This window comes from Fundulus heteroclitus, chromosome 2, assembly GCF_011125445.2.
Source record: "Fundulus heteroclitus isolate FHET01 chromosome 2, MU-UCD_Fhet_4.1, whole genome shotgun sequence".
In the NCBI taxonomy this organism is placed as follows: Eukaryota; Metazoa; Chordata; class Actinopteri; order Cyprinodontiformes; family Fundulidae; genus Fundulus; species Fundulus heteroclitus.
Window position 1 is genome coordinate 30,531,408 of NC_046362.1, and position 23,078 is coordinate 30,554,485.

A 23,078-nucleotide genomic window follows, 5' to 3' on the forward strand; every position below is an offset into this window, starting at 1 on the left:
TTCCTCTACACAACGCTTAACATCAAGATATTTAGGAAGTTCCAGAGGTATTAATTTAAAGCTGGACTGTTCACGCGTGAAGCAGGAGCGTTCCCGTCTGCCCTTACGCCTCACGTCTCTTCCGTCGGTCGTCTCTCGGCTTTTACAGTGCGTGGTTATCACATTTCACTGCAGCTCCTCCCATGAGAGCCGGCTCCGCTTCATTACTGAGACCTGAACGCGTTTCTGCCATAAAAGCTCCGTGCTGCTGATTAAATTGTCAGCTGCACCGTTGCAGAGATGCTGAGCAGGGTACAGTAATTAAAGGAGTTTATTATAACGAAAATATTACATAAATAGCTTTGCATCAGACGATGCCTCCCTATAAAATTGCCGTCGGTTGAGGACTATTTTGCTTCTTAGCTGACGCAGGACGAGCTGATATTTATTGCTAAAAGTGTGGAGATGTGGCATTTATATACAATTATAGAATCTAAGATTTAATACGAGACAAGCTGCCTTTAGTTTGTTGGCCCTGCTGTGTTAAATTGGAGCTGCAATGTTCAGTCATTCAATGGATCCTGCAGAAAATCAATAGGTAGCTGTGCTCCTATTGACTTTGGGTGAAGGCATTTTGCAAATCGACTTTTTCAGCCTCCATAATGTGAGAATTTTCTTTCCATTTCAGCTCGTTTGTCTTTTTCTAAATGACTTCTTGGTATTAGCACGACGGCTCTACACAGCAATGCGCTCTGGAGCGGCTGTAGACATGATACAGCCAGGTTAATCTGACAGAAAGAGATGGGGGGGCGGAGGTCAAGTGTCTCCCATTATACTGCAACCGTGTTAACAATAGAGGATTGTTGACGCGCTAAAACACACACAACATAGAACCGAACCAGATCTCCTGCTGTAAAGTCAAACCCAGGAGATTTATGCCTTCGTAACAACAAATTACCTGTTTTCATAACTTCATAACAGTATCTAGTTTGTGTTTAACTTGTCTGTGTGTGATGTGTCTCTTCTAAGCCGAGAGTCTCTGATTAATTTAGCTAAGTTCTCATAATGACAATAAAGTCTCTTGATTCTTGATTTGCAGACTTTATGCCCTTTCCCACTGTTGCCCTCCCTTCCTTCTGTCTCTCCTTCTTTTGAAAGAAAGAAACCTTTTTCATTTTTCTTTCATTTCTTTCTTTATCTTGTCTGTGTTTTTCCTTCCTTCCTTCCTTCCTTCCTTTCTTTTATGGCTGTTTTTCCTTCCTTTCTTTCTTTATCATGTCTGTGTTTTTCCTTCCTTCCTTTCCTTCCTTCCTTCCTTTTATGGCTGTTTTTCCTTCCTTTCTTTCTTTATCATGTCTGTGTTTTTCCTTCCTTTCTTTCTTTTATGGCTGTTTTTCCTTCTTTCTTTATCATGTCTGTGTTTTTCCTTCCTTCCTTCCTTCCTTCCTTTCTTTCTTTCTTTTATGGCTGTTTTTCCTTCCTTTCTTTATCATGTCTGTGTTTTTCTTTCCTTTCATTCTTTCTTTATTTCTTTCTTTCTTTTATGGCTGTTTTTCCTTCCTTTCTTTCTTTATCATGTCTGTGTTCTTCCTTCCTTCCTTCCTTCCTTCCTTCCTTCCTTCCTTCCTTCCTTCCTTCCTTCCTTCCTTCCATCCTTTTTTTTCTTTCTTTCTTTTATGGCTGTTTTTCCTTCCTTCCTTCCTTCCTTTCTTTTTTTCTTTCTTTCTTTTATGGCTGTTTTCCCTTCCTTCCTTTCTTTCTTTTATGGCTGTTTTTTTCCTTCCTTTCTTTCTTTATCATGTCTGTGTTCTTCCTTCCTTCCTTCTTTCCTTCCTTCCTTCCATCCTTTTTTTTCTTTCTTTCTTTTATGGCTGTTTTTCCTTCCTTCCTTCCTTTCTTTCTTTTATGGCTGTTTTTCCTTCCTTCCTTCCTTCCTTTCTTTTTTTCTTTCTTTCTTTTATGGCTGTTTTTCCTTCCTTCCTTTCTTTGTCGTGTCTGTGTTTTTCCTTCCTTCTTTTTATGTTCTTCTTGTGCGAACCTTTTTATAAAGGCCATTGATATTATGATTATTTTACTAGCATTTATTCCTAATCACGGTTTATTGTTTCTCAGCTCATGTGAACTTAACACAAATGACGTCTTCTGACCCAAAAGATGCTCATCACAGAGATTTTCTGTATGTTTGCTCCGTCTCTCCACAAGTGAGCAGTGTGGTTTGTCTGGGTCGGACCTCACCCGCCCGCTGCAGCGCCATCAGGTCAGGACCATGAGCCTGTATGGGGCCGGAGCCAGCGGCGGGCCCGTCGCTGGGACCAGAGGAGCAGGAGGAGGAGGAGGAGGAGGAGGAGGAGGAGGAGGAGGAGCGGAGCATCATAGGGAACAGCGGCGGCGCTCAGGTGATCGCTCGCGGGACTCCTCGCACGAGAGAGGGGAGAGCCAGCTCACGCCGTGCATCAGGAACATCACGTCTCCAACGAGACAGCACGGTAAGCAGAACGTTCAGCAGAACGTTCAGGAGAACCTCAGAGTACGTAACGAGTGGCGTTCCCATCATCCCGCCTCCCTTTCCCTCCCACAGATCGGGAGCGCGGTGACGGAGGCTCCTCCTCCAGGTCGTCCAGCCCACGTCCTCCCAGAGTCTCTCACTGTTATTCACATGTTGGAGGCGCTCTGATTGGGGGACACATACCGCGGCCGTTCGGCCCCCCCGGTGCAGACCACCACTCCAAAATGTTGGGCCAGGGGCCCTGCGACATGATCTACGTCTATGACCTCGGCGGCAAAGAGCACCGGAGCGGGGGGCTGCGGCCGGGAGAGAGAGTCACGCTCATTGTGGACAATACGAGATTTGTGGTGGACCCCGCCATCTTCACAGCTCAACCCAACACCATGCTGGGCAGGTAACCAACACCCAAAACTAAACTTTGCATTACATCACAAAGACGACGGCTTCTTTTAAAGCTCAGTGTTTGAGATCTGGTTTTTAAAATGATGCCTAGCCTTACTCTAAGGGAGTAAAAACTATTTAAACACTTCTTACCCTTTTTTGTGTTGATAAAGATCACATTTATCTTTAAATTTTTTTATAGATCAGTCTAGGGCTGGACGATATAGAAAAAAAGCTTATCGATTAAAAAAAAAAAAGCATATTGATCGATATCGATAATTATTGAAAATATTTAAAACCATATTTTATGTGCAGCTCTGCCTGGAGATTTTATGATATTGCTAAATGATTTAATTTTAATAAAGAACACAAACACAGAATTCCAATTAAATCTTTATTTCACCAACTTTTTTAACCATAACAGATTTTTTTTTTAATGAAAAATAACTTGAGAGACCTGAGTTGTTATTAAATACTGACAAAGAATAAACTAAAGTGACCAGTAAAATGACCAAAATAAATATACCAATACCATTTTATCACACAGAAGGGAGCCCAGTTTAGCTGCTATACCTGCTTTGTTTTGGAAGAAGCTCCGTAAGATTTCTCCGAAGATGACGCGGAGCGGCGGCGGGGCTAAAACGGCTCGTGCTGCTGCGGGTGTGAGCGGCTTACGTGATGAAACAAGTTGGTTGCGTTACCAGACTTTGTTTTTACCGGTTCCTTGCAAGTTTTACAAATCACTGGTTTATTTCTGTCAGACTGGCGAACTAGTAAAACCTCGTTTTGGGACCGTTTCCTCCACCGCTCCTTGCTGCAACATATTCACGCGCTCTGTGTTGTGGTTTGAGAGGGCGGTGCTTTGTGACGGCGTGCCTGGGTCCGTGGTTACGATTGGCCGAGAGGAAGTAGTGACTGTAGCATCAATTAATATGATGAAAGCAAGAAAGGAAAACTGTCATCAAAGTTTTATCGACCCTTTTTTTTCCTATCGCGCCACACGTTTATCGATCGATATATATTGTTATTGAATTATCGTCCAGCCCTATATCAGTCATAGAAAAGCCTCGTAGACTCAAAGCTTTACCTGCATTTCTAAGCTTTTGGGCACGTTTTGTTCCAGAAACACTCGGGTAGATTTCACGCTGATAAGTGCCTCAAAATTCTGCCTTCAAATCCTTTGATTGTGATGTTCCAGCTTTGAAGGATTTCTGTTTAAAAAAATAAATGAAAAAAATATTTTTTTTGTCACCCGACAATTGATCTAACGGCTGATTCACACGGCAGGATTTTAAATAAAACAGTTTAGGTGCTCGTTTGTCCTCTGGGGACACCACAAATGCTAGGATATCAGGGTAAGACGATTCAACATGCTGAATATCCCCGATTTGAAGATCGGAGCGGACCCGGTTACTCTTAACAGACGGCAGGAGATTCTCCTACGATAATCTTAAGAGACACGCTGATAATCGGCGCCTCTCATAAGGGGGGGGGGGGGGGGTCAGGACAAAAATCGTCTAAAAATCCTGCCGTGTAAACCAGCCTTGAGTCATTTAAGAATACTGTAGTTATTTGTCTGTAACGCGCTCAAGTCTGATAGTTTATTGAATAAATAATCAATAAATAAATAATAAATAATCAGTGTAAGCCTGCCACAGCCTGTCAAATAATACATTTTTGGATTAATCGGTTAATCTCAGTGATTAACTGTCCTTGAAAGAAGACCCGTTTCAGGTTTGGAAGCACTCTGAGTCCAGAACAGTTCTCTGCCTTCAACGTTTTCCACGCATTAGTCTGTGTACCTGCATGGGTTAACGTGCACCCAAAAGTTTTTACTTTATCCCATTTAAATCACTTCTAAAAAGCGGGTTTCCAAAATCAAGATAAAAATGCTAAGTCGGTGGAAAAGGTTACTGGTGAAATTATCTGTTCATGCAGCAAGATAATTTCACTTGGCAAGATTCCTTCATTTAAAGTTAAAGTGTAAAATAAAACACTTAAAATAAAAAAAAATTACTCTTAAAACAAGATAAATTATCCAAAGCTGTTTTTATTATCTTGGTAAGAACCAAAATGATCAGCAATGTGCGTATATAATGTGAACATCTGAAAGAAGAAAATCTAATTTAAACAAGACCCTATTATACACACATGGTAAATAAACACGAGCCCACCTGTTAGAATCTGTTAAATGAGTCCCCCCCCCCAAAAAAATAAATAAATAAAATGTTACAGTGAAATACTACGCGGTAAAGTAATGATGGAAAGCACTTAGATTTATTTGTGAAAACGCTGAGTCGTTAAATCAGCGAACTAATGCTCACTTGATGTAAAACTCTTCTGCAAACCATGCAGAGAAGCAGACGGCTGTGATTTTTTTTAAATGGCCGCATGGCATTCTGGGTAACCATCCCCAGTCACCCTGCTGAATTCAGCTGTTTGGAACAGTGTCGGTGTTTTATGAATAAAGCGCGTACTTCGCTTTCAGGATGTTCGGCTCGTGTCGGGACAACAATTTCACGCGGCCCAACGAGAAAGGAGAGTTTGAGGTGGCCGACGGCATCAGCTCCACCGTGTTCCGGGCCATCCTGGTGAGATCTCATGGACTTTTTTTTTTCTTGTCTTTCTCTGCCTCGCTTCCTGTTTTACCCTTTTTCTCCTCCATTTCCTCGCTCTCTTTTCTTACTCTATCCTTTTTCTGATTTCCTTTCCTCCATCACGTTTTCTCTCCCATTAACCCATCTCCTCCTTTCTCTGTCCAGTCCTTTGTTTCCTGCGTCGCCGGCCTTTGTCCCTTTTTTCTTGCTCCAGTTCTCCTGAAGAGTTCCTAACTTTTTCTGTTTTCTCCGGTTCTCCCGCGGGGCACAGAGAGTTCCAGCTCGTTCTGCTTCATAGACTCTGATGTTTTATTCACGTATAGCTCTCCATGGACGCGTTGCTTCACTCCAGCGTCACTTCTTGCTTTCACAGTGCTCAGTGTAAAAATATATTTTGTGTTAAGGCAGTCCATTTGGTTGGACTGGATGCAGTAAAAAGTTTTTTTTTTTTTTTAGTGTGTTCAGGTCCAGAGCTCTCAGGAACAGATTGATATCATTTTCAGTCATTTTTGCTTGAACAGGTTCTGCCTTTTTCCACCTCGTTTTGTAATTTATTCTCAGAAATCTCTAGTTTTGGACTTTAACTTTTATATTGGGAACCAGCTGTAAGACGATGTATAATGAAGTTCCCTGAACTATAACAGAAATTCATTCTAAAATAAAAATGTTAAAATAAAGCCTCCCGATGTCGGAACTCCGAACCACCTTGTTAGCCATTTTATCTTAATTAGCTTTGGTCAGTGGATCTCATTCTCATTATCTTATTATTCAAAGGAGACCACACAAGGATTTACTGGTTAAATTAAAATGATTAAATTATACTAAAGAAATAAAAGCCCGAAGAGAGAATACCTAAAATAAGAAACCAAAATGGATTAATGCAAAACCCATAACTAACCAGAAATAAGCAAATGCAAAACAAACCTAAGAAAACCCAACCATAAGATAAACTACAAACCAAACCAAATGGGGATCTGAGGAGGGAGAGCAGGAAGAGAGCCTCCTCTCTGCTGCATGCAGAGCATCTTTAAAGCAGCAGAGCACCAATCAGGGCAATACATAACACCTGCAGAAGGCCTGTCTCTGGACCCTACAAGGAAAATAAGGTAGAGACCCACTGCAGCCATAACACCATGGTTTGTCAGACATTTTTTTTCTTCTTTCACCAAAAAAGATGGGAGCGAATAAAAGAAAACAGTGGTTTAATGTTTATAAATGCTGTAATTAAAAGGTCTTTTGCACAGTTTACTGCTAAATTCTAATTCCAGAAATACGGATGAAGGTCCCAGCTGTAATAAGAACAAAAATTCTTATATAGTGTTTTATTTTTATCATGTTTTGTTTTTAATTTATCGTTTCTTACGTTTAAAAAAGTACACAAATTTAGTCTAATTTAGCTTTTTTTTGTTTGATCAGACGTAAATGTTTCACATAAACTAAGCAAATTTGAAAGTTCACACGATTCTTTTTTTTTTTGTAGGAAAACGGTTATTAGAACCAACCTACGTGAAAACTTAACTTTCCCTTTAAACCTGCAATATGTCTTTTAACTCTGCTGCCCAGGAATTTAACCTCCCATTTGTTTCCAGAATTGTTTTAATTCAACCACAATAGAGAATTTCTGAGCATAAGTGTCCTGCTTAGGGCAATGCCACAGGATTCCAATTGGATTTGAATCCAGACTTTGACTAGGCCACTCCAAAAATGTAATTTATCGTATTTTTCGGACTATAAGTCACACCGGACTATGTCTCATTTATTTACAAATTCATTTCACACAATTCAAGACTAAAAACGGACATTTAACTTGGTAACACAACTTATTAAATTACACAGCTGCATCCACAATCGGCTGAATAACGTGGAACATACCTGGGAGGATGAATGGGGTAAATTAGCATAACAAGCTAGCAACTCCAGCCGGGAAAGTTCTCGTCAGAGCAGTTTGGTCTTATTACGCTGAAATTAGACCGTGAGCAGAACGGTGCTACATGCTAAGCTAACAGTATGACACGGATGTTTCAGAGCAGCATAAAGCTAATGTGTAGCGTTAGCTGTTATTAGCTTCACAGACAGCACAGTAACTGGGTTCTGTCGCAGTCTTTTTCCTTCGCGCTGCACCGCAGAACGCTCCTCTGCATGAATGCAGACTGAAACAGTGAAACAACATATCTGCATGTGTTCAGTCTTGTTTATAAGTTAATGTTTTATAAAATTTTTTAGTAGTACAGGAGCAGCATATAGTTTTGACAAGCCTAGAACGCCCTCTTGTGGCTCTAGACGGTAATGTTTACTACTTGGTTCATCTTGGTCAGTATGATTTACCATTAAAATGTATATAAAAGTCACACTGAATATAAGTCACAGGATCGGCCAAACTATGGAGAAAAGTGACTTATAGGCTGAAAAATACGGTAACTACCAACAAATAGAAATGTGGAATATGGTGAAAGTTTGTTAGATTTTTCCATGATGATGACGTGGATGAAGTATGTCCGCATTTAAATCAGATGCTATGACTGAAGCTGTCAGAAGCTAACAAAGCCATGACATCATCACCCCGACTTTCACACATTGTTAAAAGGGAAGTAATGTCAGTATGTTTAAGCTTCAGACTTTAGCGAACGTCGTAAAAAAAAATGCATCTCATTATTTTAGCATTTAGTAAATGGAAACAATTTTGCTAACTGAGCTAAAGCTGAACAGCTTTACTCTGATTTATAGTCAGACGGCCGAGGGGGGGGGGGGTGTAAGGTCGTCCTTCTATATGGTGCATGTAAACATGTGGTTTCATCTGGATGTCAGGAGACGTTAAGGAAAATAAAGGGAGACGTGTGAGGCAGAACAGGAAGTGGGCGGAGCCAAAGGTTCTGTGTCCTGTGTGCCCAGAGTGTCTCCTCTGGTTTCCATCAGTAGAAACTCCTGGGAAAGCGTCGCTGAGAGAGTCTCAATGGAGGGAGGGGAGTGACGTCAGCAGCTTTTGCTTTCATCATCTTTTTTTTTTTTTTTTTTTTTCTGGCTCTTTAGCCCTTCTCCCTTCCTCTCTCTCTCTCTGTGTCGTTGCTTTTTATCACTTGCTGTCCAACCCTCCCCCTTATCTCCTCCTCCCCTCTCTCTCTCCCTCTCTCTCTCTCTCTCTCTCTGCCAGGCAGCATTAATAATGGCGTCTTGTTTTCCCTCCTCTGCTGGTGCGCGCGCATGACCGTCCTCCTCACTGTGTGTGTTGTTGTTGTTGTTTCTCCCTGTGCCGGTGCAAATGGCAGGATTACTACAAGTCGGGGATAATCCGCTGCCCTGACGGCGTTTCCATTCCCGAGCTGAGAGAGGCATGTGACTACCTCTGCATCTCCTTCAACTACAGCACCATCAAGTGCCGAGACCTCAGTGAGTACACGGACTCCTCCGCCTCGCTCCTGCGCACCTTTTCCTCCACCGTGTGAGGCGTCGAGCGTAATGTAGTTCCCCTTCTTGTCCATGCACAGTTTGGTGAGTCCTCCGCTCCTTCTGCGCTCCTTAAAATAGAGCTTGGTTCATTTATTTATTTGTTTTCATCGCAGATTATGGATTTCTCCGTCAGGCTCTCGCATTATTAAGAAAAGCATGAATTTAACGTGATGTGTAGTCTGGTATTTATACCGAATGAAACTAAAGTCCCAAACTTGGCCAGTAAAGCTGATCCTGCCTCTGAGGATCAAAGCTTTTTTTTTTTTTTTACATCATGTGGGTAAAGATCACGCAGCGGAAAAAGTCCAAACAAACAACGTTCTTTGCTTAAACGCCGTCGGCTTTCACTGCTACTGCAGCATCCTGCGGCTCCACGGAGTTGGCAGTGGGATATTTTTGTTGACGGCGCGCGTGTTGGTGCTCCGTTTGCGTGCGAGTGTGTGGGAGGAGCGGCTCTGCTGATGTTGGCGCGCCTCTAAGTAGGTCATGATTAGCTGTGAGATCTGCTGCTCGTTAAAAAAACTACAAGAAAGCGGTTTTAATTTATCCCCCATAGGGTCTCTTCATTAGCTTTAGTTTGCAGGTTTTTTTTATTTTGCATCAATTTCTGGTCTTTTAGAAAACTTCTGCGGTTGTTTTTATAAAAGTGAAAGACTTAAACAACTGGATGTCTGAATAAATAGTCTCTGCAGATTGGATTTGAGTCAAAGCTGCAATCCTTCCAGGAGGTTCCAGTGGTTAACGGCTCCTCTCACCTCCGTCTTTACAGTAAACCTTTTAAATCTGGTTTTAAGTCGAGTCCCTGAAACATTATGTAACGCTTCATAAAGGACTAATTATAACCTCTCTGTTCAGAAACCACTGCAGTTTTATGCTCAATAAATCTGTTTTCTTTGTCAAACTGTTGTTTTGGGAATATTAGCTGTTTCTCAGACTAGATAAATGTGAGCAGATGCTCTAATCGGTCCCATTTCCTGTGGTCATTGGGCCAAAGTCGTCATGTAAAGTACATGAAAATTACATTTAAAAAGCTGTTTAAGTTTTTTAAATGTGCATATAAAAATGTATTCAACTCAGTTAAATTTTATTTTTATATCACCAATTCACAACACGTCATCTCAACACGTCAAAGTCATATTCAATCAAATTATGTATTTCTAATGTATATAAAGAGTTCATAAAGTCTAGCAGAGGTGAGTAGAGTAGCCAAAGATTTTACTCAAGAGTAGAACTACTTCAACGTATTTTTACTCCAGTGAAAGTAAAAAGTTGTCAGCCCAGAAATTACTCATATAAATGTAAAAAAGTATTCAGTAAGAAGGCGACTGAAGTACTAAGTAACTAATCATAGCAACTGATCAGTTAATATTTAAAAATGATCTAATCGGACAAACAAAAATAACATTATGTGTTAATTCTGGTATTCTAAATAAAAATAAAAAATATATACAAATAACTGCAAAATAACAAATTCAGGCAGAATAAACACTTTTCTAAATAATGTATTTAAACATTAAACTTGAAAGCAATGCTTACATACATACAGTATATTAGAACAGTGCAAAGTACTTCCAGTGACCATATCTACTGTTTACTGTACGTTAATTTGACCCCCAAATGGTTCAATGAGCTCAGCAGATACAAAACACATTTGTGCACCATATGTACAAATAAAAGTCTCACTTTAACATAAACTTTTAGGTTTTTGTCTCTGGTGCATTTTTAAAGGAGTCTGTTCTTTATTCCTGAAGTTACTCACAGTCAGAGCAGCCAGAAATTTTACTCAAGAGTAGCGATGATTAAGTAATAAAAATTACAGTGCAGTAAAACTACTCCTAAAAGTACATTTTGTTCAGAAAGTTACTAAAGTAAATGTAACTGAGTAAATGTAACTAGTTACTACCCACCTCTGGTCTGTAGCCTTCTCTTTGGATTGAGCTACAAAGACTGAGTTAAAATTATGATTTTACTGCTGTTTCCTCGTTGTTTTAGAGCAATATTACTCCCACAGAGCTGTTTTAATTTTATCTGTCACTCAATGCTCCATAACCTAAGGTTCTGTTTTTTTTATTTTTTTATTTTGTCAGTCAATTGTACAAAATCTTGTTTAGGAGTTTGATGCTACAAAGTTTTCATCTATAATTCATTTTATGTACCGGTATTAATTTATCCCTTTTACATAATGTAGCTGCTTTCAAAAAGAGATGCCTTTTGAGGCTCTTTTTTTTTTATTTTCTTCTAAAGATGCATCTGTAATTTATTTCTTTTTTGCTTTTGTTTCAGGCCATCAGCGTAGAGACCTGAATGAAAAATCCTTAGCACAACAGCATTAAAAAATTATTTAAAAAAACATTACTTTACACGAAGAAAATGCACTTCATTTGCTTACATTCTACAAAACAATGCATGAAGATTAGAAAGTTTCTAAATCTAAATATTAACAGTTTAAAAACTGCCTTGTGATGATCTGAGATGGGATGTTTGTGCTCAGGCGCCCTGATGCACGAGCTGTCCAACGACGGAGCCCGCCGTCAGTTCGAGTGCTACCTGGAGGAGATGGTGCTGCCGCTGATGGTCGCCAGCGCCCAGAGCGGCGAGAGGGAGTGCCACGTGGTGGTGCTGACGGACGACGACGTGGTGGACTGGGACGAGGAGTACCCGCCGCAGATGGGAGAGGAGTACTCTCAGAGTGAGCTTCAGTCTCTGAGCCGTTTGATTACGGGAAACGTGGCGACGCCTCGGGCTGGTTAGCAGCTTAAGTTAACGGAAACAGGGCGGTTCGGATACAAACCGTCGCTAAAACCCGCTTAGATTCCACACCAGTTCCCAACGTCGTTCTTAAGATAAGATAAAAAAGGCTTTATTGATCTCACATTGGAGAAATTCACATGTCACATCGGCTCAGTAATTAATAATCAATAATAATCAATAATCTTCCCAAAGCCACTTTAACCGTGAACGGCCGCGTTCATCAGCACCAAACTCCCTTCATGGAAGGTTTTTTTCAGCATCTCTGCTTTCAGTGAGGCAGAGCAATTACATTCAGTTCAATTCAATTTTATTTATACAGCGCCAATTCATGAAACATGTCATCTCGAGGTATTTTACAAAGTCAAGTTCAATCATATTACAGATTGGTCAATAATTTCCTATATAAGGGAACCCAGTTGATTGCTTCAAAGTCCTGACAAGCAGCATTCATTCCTGCACTGCAAAGACGGAACTAAAAATAAGTAAAATTTTCTTGAAATTAGTGCATTTGTCCTTGATTTGAGCAGGTAAATAAGAGTATCTGCCAATGGAATAAGTATTTTGACCCCTAAAATAAGATAATTAGATATACTGCACCTGTAATAAGATGCTAGAGATGACTTGTTCCCATTTTAAGTGCAAAAATCTCATTGCATTGGCAAATCATCTTATTTACGTGCTCAAATCAAGGACAAATGCACTCAGTACAAGAAAATTTGACTCTATTTTAGTTTCGTTTTTGCAGTGTGGAGAAGCGTAGAACCACAGTGGACAGTCGTCTGCATTGTAAATGGCTTTGCAGCAATCCCTCATACTGAGCAAGCATGAGGCGACAGTGGAAAGAAAAACTCCATCAAAACCAGGCTCAGTATGAACGGTCATCTGCCTCGACCGACTGGGCGTTAGAAAAGACAGAGCAGAGACATCAGAGGTCTCTGCCCTGCAGCTTTTAGACGGCGATCAGCAGAGCGTGACTCCATGCTGGTGTTTCAGGTGTGTAGGGCAGGGGACGCGTCTAAAGGTGGCAGAGTACCGGCCACCCGAGGTAAATCAACGTTATTACTTTATTAAAGCAAACTAAGCCTGTTTCTATACCGCCGCTTATACACAAGGTGATACAAAGAGCTTTACTTGAAAGTCGGTGAAAAGACTTAAAGAGCGATGGCTCAAATTTAAGTATCACATAAAAAGAAAAATTTAAAATTTACAGACGTGATAGAAATGTGCTGTTAAAGTGACGGGTTGTGTGAAGTTAGACTGACGCTGTTCCCGTTTTGCTCAGTTTTCAACCAGCTACCAGTTCAGTTCTGGTTCTGGGAACTTTGAGTGGTTTACAGCTCAATAAATCAGAATATTATTGAAAAGGTCCTTTATTTCAGCGACTTAGTCCACTAAGTCAACACTTTTGTTTCTGTTAGCTGCGGTGCTTTTCTGCTTAAAGCTAACGGAGACGCAGCATTTCATTTCTTCTTTTATCTGAACGTTTAGACTTTTACATCAGAGCAATAAAAACTTTTAAAGCAAAAATGTGGTTCTAATGAAAAGTGTGTTTAATACCTGCTTAAAGGTTATTTTCAAAAGGTACTTTTAATGTGACCAACGATCCTCATCAAAACGCACATTCAAATTTACTGACAAATGCCTTTTATAGACAGTTCAGTTCCTTATTTAAGATTTTTAATTGTATTGTTTTACAAGTGGAGCGCCTTTGTAGTTGTGCTGTAACTTCTTTAATATTTAAGGTAAATGTAACACTGAAGTCATCAGCCACGGCTTTTAAACGTTAAAATCCCTGTTTTCAAGTAAACCAACAGAGACTTCTTAGTTGTGTCCTGGTGCTCAGAGCCCAGAGAGGGACTTCCCTCAACAAACCGAGGAAATGTGGAAAAGTCGTCTGTGTCTCAGGTCTGAAATTCAGCAGAAGAAAGGAGTGATGCAAACTTTTGTAACAGGAAAAATTCTCGTCATAAACAACACTTTTTTTAAGTTTTTAGCTTTGACATTCTGCCGGATCAGCGTGTTTACTGTAATTTTCCTCTGCAGTCATCTACAGCACCAAACTCTATCGCTTCTTCAAATACATCGAGAACAGAGACGTGGCCAAATCGGTGCTGAAGGACAGAGGACTGAAAAAGATCCGCCTGGGAATAGAAGGTAATTTGCTTTAAAGGGTAAACTGCTTCTAAAATCAGTATTTAGCATCTAGATGTTTCTTTTTTAAACTCATTTGGTGCCAATTTAAACCAAACCATTGTCATGTAACAAAGAAACAAATTAATTCCTGGAGATTTTTAGTATAATTTAATCAGGGAGCAACTATTTAAAAATGGTTTATTGTAGAACAAAGATTTACAAATTTATATATATTTTTAGGCTGAATGCTGATATACAATATTTATGTTTTTCTTTTTATAAGGTAATTATAAAAAGCGTTTTTCCGGATGTCTCACAGGTATATTCAACTAACAGCTGTAGGTAAAAACATGTGAAACAGCTGGAAAATAACCTACTGGAATACATAAAAGTATAATTATAACACAACACAGACCATCTCGATATAAATAAAATGATTCCATCTTACACCTATTTTAAAAAAATCTTGATATATTAGTTTATTCAAGGTTTAGATCACCGTGGACCATCTGCAGCTGAGCGTGTTCTGACTGGAGACCGTTTATTAGTATTTAAACAGATCTGTTAGTTTTTCTGGACGAATAACAAAATAAATACGCCTGAAAGTTGAAAGATGTGGCGAACATCTGGGCACGTCAGTCGCTGCGCCACAGTATTCCCGTCTGGCCAAAGCTTCTCTTTTAGAGTTTGGTCCGGGTTAAATACGCTTTAACCTAAACCAGGCGGTCCAGAGTGTGGAGTAATTTCCTGTGGCTCCACAACCGCTTAATAAGCGGCTAATAAGTGGAGCAGAGGATGCAGATGGGAATGTTCGGTACAGCTAACAACAAAGTGGTGTTCTCCTTTTAGCCTGCCGCTCTCCAACAGAACCATTCTGGAAACTTGGCTTTTTTTTTTTTCTTTCTTTTTTTTTAGACCAACAAAACAGAAAAACATTCGACCCATCAAGTTAGGAAAAGGTGAACTATTTTTTTCCCCCTCATCAAGACAAACGTCTGGGACCCTTTCTCAGACGTAAATGAATCTCTTCCATTAAAATATTCCTGAGCAGGTAGAAAAGAATTCAAACGATTTTCTTTCGCTTGTTTTCAGCCGATTCTGATCGACGCTCTCTGGGCCGCTCCTTTTGGGTCAGATGGGTTTCAAGTTGTGCCGTTCTGACATTTGCTTCCCATGAGGTTTAGGAGTTTTATGTGGGATCAAAACTGGATGTTTGACACGATGCAGTGAGGGAAAAACCCCAGAACTGCTGCACAGGGACCTGATATTATTAGAGCTTGATGTTCCTTCGTCTCTGCTCTTTGACTCCTTGCCTCCCTCAAGATGCCAACAGACCCTTTAAATGACTCAGTCTGATAAAAGGCGTACCTCCTCTAGGCGAGGAAGGTTGTGACGCAGGAAATGAAAGCATGTAGACTGAACTCCTGCAGAGAGTCAGACTCTGCTGTAATACTTGATTCTGAAACTTTTACAGAATTTTAGCTGTTTCCTAACTCACTGTAAGTGAGAATGCCGCCGCTGATGTATAGGGGTGGGCAAAATAATCGTCATGACAATGCATCGCAATTCTAATTTTCGCGATCTACTGCATCGATTCTTGACGCCAAGTATCGATTATTAATATAAAAAATAAAATAAAATTGCATGAATGGTTGTCGAACATCAGCCAAAAACAAGTGGAATACAACTTAATTAGTTTAAAGGACCACTGAGGCCATGTAAACGGCACGGATTATCCTTATTTTGTTATTTTAAGTTTTATAAATCCTAAGCACTTTTTGTCGGTGTGTCCACTCCAGTAATAGTAATATTTGTTTTCATGGCAATACCTCCAAAAGTCGTTTCAATAAATACAGCTATGTATGAATTCAGTTTCTTTCAGATATGTATCAATTGAAGACACTATCCATACACAGCCAGTCAGCCACTGGTACTGGCTGTAATTTTTCTAACAGCAGGGTTCCTACAGCATAAGGCAAGTTAATTCAAGACTTTTTAAGACTTTTTAATGCCACTTGAAATAAAAAGTTAAGACCAACTTCACGATAAACAAGATAAACCAGGTTGCGCCAACTTCACTCAAATGTTTATTTTAACATGAACCATTACTTTCTGGCCAAGTAGACATGTTTAAAATTTTGAAAAACATTCCATATAGGAAGAAAGCTACAAAACACACAAATTACAGATATATTTTTAACAACTACTGAACTGAATTCACAAACGTTGTTTTGTTCCCTGCTAAAATAAACTATAAAATCAGTTTTAAAAACCACAACATAACCAGTGCCAACTCTTTTCGCAGCTATGGTCCGGCCGCAACAGTTTTTATCGGTTCCACTATCGGGACGAAACCAATAATGGTTACATTGAGCCGTTTGGTAAATAAAAAAAATTATAATTGTGTCAATTATTTTACTGTTTGGTAAGGATTACAAAAATAAAATCCTATTTATGACCTGGTAACAATTTTAAGACCTAAGAAAGACTGATTTAAGACATTTTAATGCCAATTAAGGCCTTAGTTTTATATTACAAGAATTCAATGCCTTTTAGGACTTTTTAAGGATCCGCGGGAACCCTGAACAGTGTTCAGTGAAAATATCGCAATGCATCGCGATACGTAGCAATAATTCAAGTATCGTGATGCATCGTGATAGAATCGGATCATTCAATTCAATTTTATTTATATAGCGCCAAATCATGAAACATGTCATCTCAAGGCACTTTACAAAATCAAGTTCAATCATATTATACAGATTGGGTCAGATTATACAGATTGGTCAAAATGTCCTATATAAGGAAACCAGTTGATTGCATCAAAGTCCCGACAAGCAGCATTCACTCCTGGGGAACCGTAGAGCCACAGGGAGAGTCGTCTGCATTGTACATGGCTTTGCTGCAATCCCTCATACTGAGCAAGCATGAAGCGACAGTGGGAAGAAAAACTCCCCATTAACGGGGCATGTGAATCGTGATTCGAATTGAATCGTGACTTCTTTGGTAATACCCACCCCTACTGATGTTAGCTCTGCTTCATTCCCCGCCAGGATACCCGACCTACAAGGAGAAGGTGAAGCGGCGTCCCGGGGGCCGCCCCGAGGTCATCTACAACTACGTCCAGCGGCCCTTCATCCGCATGTCCTGGGAGAAGGAGGAAGGGAAGAGCCGCCACGTGGACTTCCAGTGCGTCAAGTCCAAGTCCACCACCAACCTGGCCGCCGCCGCCGCCGACATTCCCCAGGACCAGCTGGTGGTCCTGCACCCGCCGGGCCCGCAGGTGGACGAGCTGGACACGTTGCCCCCGCCGCCGGGCCCCAACGAGCTCCACCAGCCGCTGATCGGCCCGGCGCCAGAGAACCCCCCAGGAGCCCAGCTGCCGCCGCCCTACGAGGGCCCCAACCAGCAGGACCACCTGCCCCGCAGCAACCAGCAGCCACACGGCGGCAGCAGCAGCGGCGGCGGACACCGTCAGGCGACGTACCACTACGACCCGGACCCCGACCCGCCGTCCCCTTCAGCGTGACACGCTGCTGCACAGCCACGCCCACGACAAGTGCTCTCATCACACAGCTGCAGCCGGAGCTGAGGGTCTGACAGAGACTGGCTCCTGCCAAGCACACAGCCCGACTCGTCAAAATAAAAGCACCTCCTGACAATGTGAACAGACTCCTATCCCCTTTGCCTTCTGCTGCGACACATCACCCAATCAGAGCAGAGCTTTGGAGCACATCAGCAGCCGTCCTCACCGCGTTAATGTGACGAGACGGGCCGCAGTCACATGGGTTCTTTTGTTTCAGTGCCTCATAGTTTATTAGATATTAAAACATGAAGAGTCCTTTTCTCTAAATATTTAAAGTCCTTTATAAAAAAAACTGTTTTACACACCGACGAGGTCCCACTCCCGTTTACCGTTTGAGTTCCTTTTTAAAACTCGGCGTTGGTTTATCGTCACTGCTGCGGACACGAGATGTTGTACATTTTCTAAATAAAACTGTATTCACAAGAAGCTTTGTTCAAATTATTTTCTGCTCCGCTGACCTCAGCGTTGCGAAGGAAGCTGCTTAAAGGCCTAAAAACCCCAAAGAGCTGGAAGGTGATGGATTAAAGCCGAAGAATGCTGAGACTGCCGTCTTTAGACGATTAATAAATGCCAACTATACATTTAGACGCTTCTCTGACGTGATTCAGGTAAATAAGAACCTTTAGGTCAGCTTGTCAGCAAAACATGTTTTCCTACGTTATCTGGAGTTTGGTTCAAATGTTTCTCAGGTCGGTATCTTTATGGGAAAAGTAAGGTGGATAAATGGATAAATAGTTGCTTTTTCTAACCCTTATTTCTGATTCTGTTCTCTAAAGTGAAGTCGGTCCAGACGTAAAAAAACAAAATTAAACAATTGCCTAAATCGTCTTTTCCAACTCAGAAAAGTCAAATTAGAATCAGACCTTGTTTTTTAATGATTACTGAGAAATAATGAGACTGCTTGTCCAAGTTGGTCCAGACGTCAAAAAAAAATTTATCAAAAAGTATGAATATATCAAATTATCGTATTTTAGAGGTCAAAATACTCATTCCATTGGCAGATAATCTCATTTACCTGCTCCAATCAAGAATAAATACTTATGTAAGGATGATTTTACTTATTTTTAGTTCAGTTTTTGCAGTGCGGAGCACTTTTCAGTACTAAGACGATTCAAATACTTTAATAAGTGGATGGTTGGGTGGACATGAACAGCTGCCGTGATGGACAGAGGGAGCAGGACAATTAGAGGACTAGATGGATGGATGACATTTGAACAATGAGATTGGGTTTAAAATCTGGAAAAACAAGCATTTTTTTAATTTTATTCATATATTTCTCTGACCTGACCTCCCCAGACAGCTGCAGGATCTCTGCACCAGAAATGCAATGTCAGTCATTTAATCTTGGGTTAAACAAGAAAAAAAAGGTTTCCTGTTACTGTTCCAACTTCCAAAAGGATTAAACTTCATTCTCTCCTCAACTCAAACACGTTGAGCCCAAATGTACAAAGAACAAAAACAAGATTGAAAAGAAACTCTGCGGACAGAGTTTCAGTCCTGCCACTGGACGAATGAAGCTTGTGGATGAGCGGCGCATCCTGGTGGCCTCCGCTCAGGTTTTAGCACACGAACAGAAATGTTTCAAATGATCTCAAGGCAGAACTTAACAAGGCAGAAGATAAAAGAAAAGCTGGGGAGGACCTGCTGCAGAAATGGAAATCAAATCTGCATAAACAGCTCCCCCAGAAACCTTAATTATTTAACGCCTGAGCTCAAAGTGCTCGCTCAGGCTTTAAATAACTTTCTGGGTCAGGAGGAGGGGAAAAAAAAACAAAAAAAAAAAAAAAAACGCCTCTTGGATAATTTGTTTTTACCTTTCAAAATCCTCAACTGCAAGAAGTACAGGACAGTACAAGAAGTCCTGTTTCCTTCTGCTCGGCCATGAGGCAGATCTCCCTGCTGCTGGATGGCAACATCACTTAAAAATAAAACCGGGCCGCTCTGATTGGCTGAGCCAGGCCATCAGGTGGAAACCCCACAGAGAAGACAAGGGAGACCTGCTATGACAGAAACAAATGTTTTTTTATTTTAAAAATATTTCACTGCTGATACATACAACACACTCATCATACTCATATATATTTGCATAAAGTATACTCTTAACATGATAATATTTAAAGATTTGATACATTGTCAGGGTGGGGGGGAGAGTGTATAAACAAAAAGGGAAACGCTTGTGTTGTAGTGTAGAAACGCTGAATCAGAAACCGCCGCGCGCCTCGCCAGCTGCTCTCTGATTGGAGGAGGAAAAAAAAGGAAAATAAAAACAACCTAAAGAGCTGCAAAAGGTTTCAGATTTTAGGCACCAAGACCGTCTGCTTGCATGGAAAATAACGCTTCTGATTCCCACCAGCAAGGCGCTTTGCGAAGACGAACTCTGGGTAAGGTTTAGTCAAACGTGTAGCGCCACTTCAGCAGATGATGGTTAAAATGTGTGTTTGGTTGTTTTTGGTCGCCTCGACTTAGTATTATAGTGAAGCAATGCATTTTACAGCACAGAAGGACGATCCTGGTAATTAGAGCTGCCTTTTTTTTTTTTTTAAATCATCAGTAAAACGTTTAAGCTACAGGATAAACACGAACATTCAGAGGAGCAGCAGTTTGTCCCTGAAATCTAAATGCAGGGAGTTACAATCTGCTCCTTTTTCCTAATTCATAATCCCAATTTCCAATCATGTGCATCAGTTTAGTTTTCTCTGCAGTTAATTATTTATATGAATTATGCACACAAACAAAAAAAAAAAAAAAAAAACAACAACAAAAAAAAACAAACTGAAATCTGATAACTAAAACTTTTTTTGGAAAAACTTTATACTAAACCTCATTTCCGGTAGATTTTCACTGTAGTCATGTTTAAATATCCTTTGATTGTGCCAAATTCGGTGAAATTATAACCACTAACTTCACAATATTGCACGTAATAAACCAATGCAAAGTCACGCATAATGAAGAGGGGAGAAAAAAAAAAGACATCTGGTTTTTAAATGCTTTAATAAAAATTCAAAGCGTTTGTCTTCGATCCCCTTTACTTTGACGCCCTTAAATAATGCAGATCTGTTCAACCGATCTATGGAAAATGAAAAGATCCGCCAAGACATGGCCCACACCTAAACCAGAGAAGCAACCAGGGGCCCATGGTAACTCTGGGGGAGCTGCAGAGATGCCTAGCTCAGGTGGGAGAATCCGTTCACAGGTTAACTATTATGCGTGCACTCCACAAATCTGGCCTTTAAGCAAATTCGTCCAGAAAAAGAAGCCATTGTCGAAAGCTATGAGCCGCAGTTTGCCACAAGCCCTGTAGGGGGCGCAGTAAACATGTGGAATAAGGGGCTCTGGTCAGAGGAGGACAACATTCAACTATTTGGCCGACCTGCAAAAAAGGATACGTGCAATATGGTGGTGGCAGTATCATGCTGTGGGGAGGCTTTTCTTCAGGAGGGACGGGGAAGGTGAAGGGAGCTAAATACAGGAAGAAAACCTGTGACAGGCTTGAAAAGACTACAGAGGAGCGGCTTCCTTCCAGCATTAAGAGTCTCTGGGAAGACCTGATGAGTGGCGCTTACGGATGCTCTGCATCCAGACAGAGTTTTGACTGTAGAGCAAAGAGGAATGTGCAAAAATTTCTATCTCTAGATGTGCAAAGTTGGTAGAGCAAATCCTAAAAGACTTACCGGTAACCATTTTTAATTTTTTTTTTATTTCTAAACTATGGTTTTTCTTTTACTTCACAGTTATGAGCTACGTTGTGTGCGTCTGTCACATAAAATACATTCTAGTTTGTGTCCTGGAACCAGACAAAAATGTGAAGAACCTCAAGGGGTGGGATGACATGCAGCCACACTTCCTTACAGCATTAGTACAGAAACAGAGCGTTTTTACCTTCTGCAGAGATCAACACATGTTGGTATTAAACGGCCAGCAACAGAAAGACTACAAAGCTACTAAATAACACAGGGGCAAAAAATAAAAAATATATATATAAAAAAGAAATCTCCAGCCTGAGCATTTAAAACTCTGCTTGCTGTATTTAGTGCTGTGCATTTTGTAAAGTGCAAGGCTTCATCTTTTCATTTAAAAAGCAGGCACCCACTTCTAGTATTTGGCATTTTTTAAGTTTAAAATAATCCCAAATCCACTTTTTTTCCGTTCAGTTTTAGTAAAACTACTAGAATACAAACAAAAAAACAGGAACTTTTTTAATATTCCAGTAAGATCAACGCTTCACCCCCCCCCCCCCCCCCCAAAAAAAAAAAATTGACATTTGCAGAATCAGCTTTTGTTTCTTTCCATACAGGCAGACGTAAAGATGCCCGGACAAAATAAAGCCCCCTGGTTGGGGGACGGAGGGTGGCTTTCTGGCGAGATGTGGCTTACATGGTCATCATGGTGTGGTAGAGCAGGAAAACAGACACCGACGTGAAACTTTATCCAGCCGTCTCTGCTGAAGGTCTTGGCTGGTCTGCGTTGGGAGGGAACGCTCCATCCCCTTCAACAGCGGACCCATTCTACATCATCTACATCTATACGCCGACTGGGGAGTTTGATTTGCAGTCTTAGGAGCCAAATTGATCAAATTTTAGGAGCTTTGTTTTTGAAAAAAAATAAATAAATCCACAAACTCTAAATGTCATTTCAGCAGTGAGGTTATTAATGAAACCTGATCTAAAATATCCAAGTGGCCCGTCTCTAATTGATCCATCTAACAGAACAGAATCTGCGAGCCGGCAGCCTGAAGTGCTTCCTGAGCGCGGAGGGAGGAGGAGGTCCGTCTCAGTCGGCCAACGCCACATTCCTGCTCTTTAAAGCAAGCGGCCGTCAGTAGGAGCGGCTGTGAAGATATTTCTTCAGAGAGGAGCTCTTAAACAGAGCTGAAATACAAATATATATATATATAAAAACAAAAAAAACACCCTGCGCACCGAGAAGCTTCAACGAAGCTAAAGTTTGAACAGTTTGGAGAGCCCGGCTCCTGCTGACGACTACAGCAGAGCAGTAGGTCTTCACAAGTCCACTCAGCTTTCTGCATTCCCATTCAGGTCCATGAGGGTCGGGAAACGCCAATTAGCAGCATCCCGTCTCCAAACGCCTGACATTCTGGGTTGTTTTCTTTTATTCCCTCAGTCTCTTTGCCCTGAGGGATCAGATCGGTGCTCATAGGGAGCGTTAGATCTGGTTCGGGTGGAGTTTTCTTTCTGTTGAAAGGCGGTCGGCGGAGTTACAAACAATTAAAACCGCCTCGCCGTACAGAGGAACGTCACGTCTGGGAGAACCTGTTACGCTCTCTAAACAAAGAACAACATAAACCAATGCAATCCAAAATGTCATTTTTGCACACAGTGAAATGTGCGCGTGCAACTTATTGCATCTTTTAAAACATTTCTGATTAAATGCATGGGTTTTGTCCCATTTATCTGTTGAATTGTGCAGGATACTGGTATTAAATTTACTTTTAAACATTAAATCATCTCTCTGCAACCCAAAAACAACTCTTGGGTTAACCAGCTTCTCTATTATTGCTCTTTTGTATGAGCGTGCGCACTTTTTTTTATACGGATATTCAGTATTTTGTACAGATTTTCATGCAGTGACTGCTGGAGACAGACTTGTTAAGACCTCTACTGAGTAACCTCCGCTTTAGGGTTCTTGTATAACTTCTTTAATGTTTCGTTACGCTCCGCGTGAAGCACTGCAGGCCGTGCCGAGA

At 40.9% G+C, this 23,078-nt stretch overlaps 1 protein-coding gene across 3 annotated transcripts in view; it reads left to right on the plus strand.

Moving 5' to 3' along the window:
* btbd10a (BTB (POZ) domain containing 10a) overlaps nucleotides 1-17,801 on the plus strand; it is a 28,731-nt gene extending 10,930 nt beyond the window's left edge. For all 3 annotated transcript variants that reach the window (XM_012867567.3, XM_021318971.2, XM_012867566.3), the window contains exons 2-8: nucleotides 2,182-2,465; nucleotides 2,558-2,879; nucleotides 5,355-5,457; nucleotides 8,727-8,847; nucleotides 11,399-11,596; nucleotides 13,702-13,812; nucleotides 16,842-17,801. In XM_012867567.3, coding sequence (XP_012723021.2) covers nucleotides 2,246-2,465; nucleotides 2,558-2,879; nucleotides 5,355-5,457; nucleotides 8,727-8,847; nucleotides 11,399-11,596; nucleotides 13,702-13,812; nucleotides 16,842-17,317 — 1,551 coding nt within the window. In that variant the 5' untranslated portion in view covers nucleotides 2,182-2,245 and the 3' untranslated portion in view covers nucleotides 17,318-17,801. The remainder of the gene's footprint in view (nucleotides 1-2,181; nucleotides 2,466-2,557; nucleotides 2,880-5,354; nucleotides 5,458-8,726; nucleotides 8,848-11,398; nucleotides 11,597-13,701; nucleotides 13,813-16,841) is intronic.
* The last annotated feature ends 5,277 nt before the right edge of the window (nucleotides 17,802-23,078 follow it).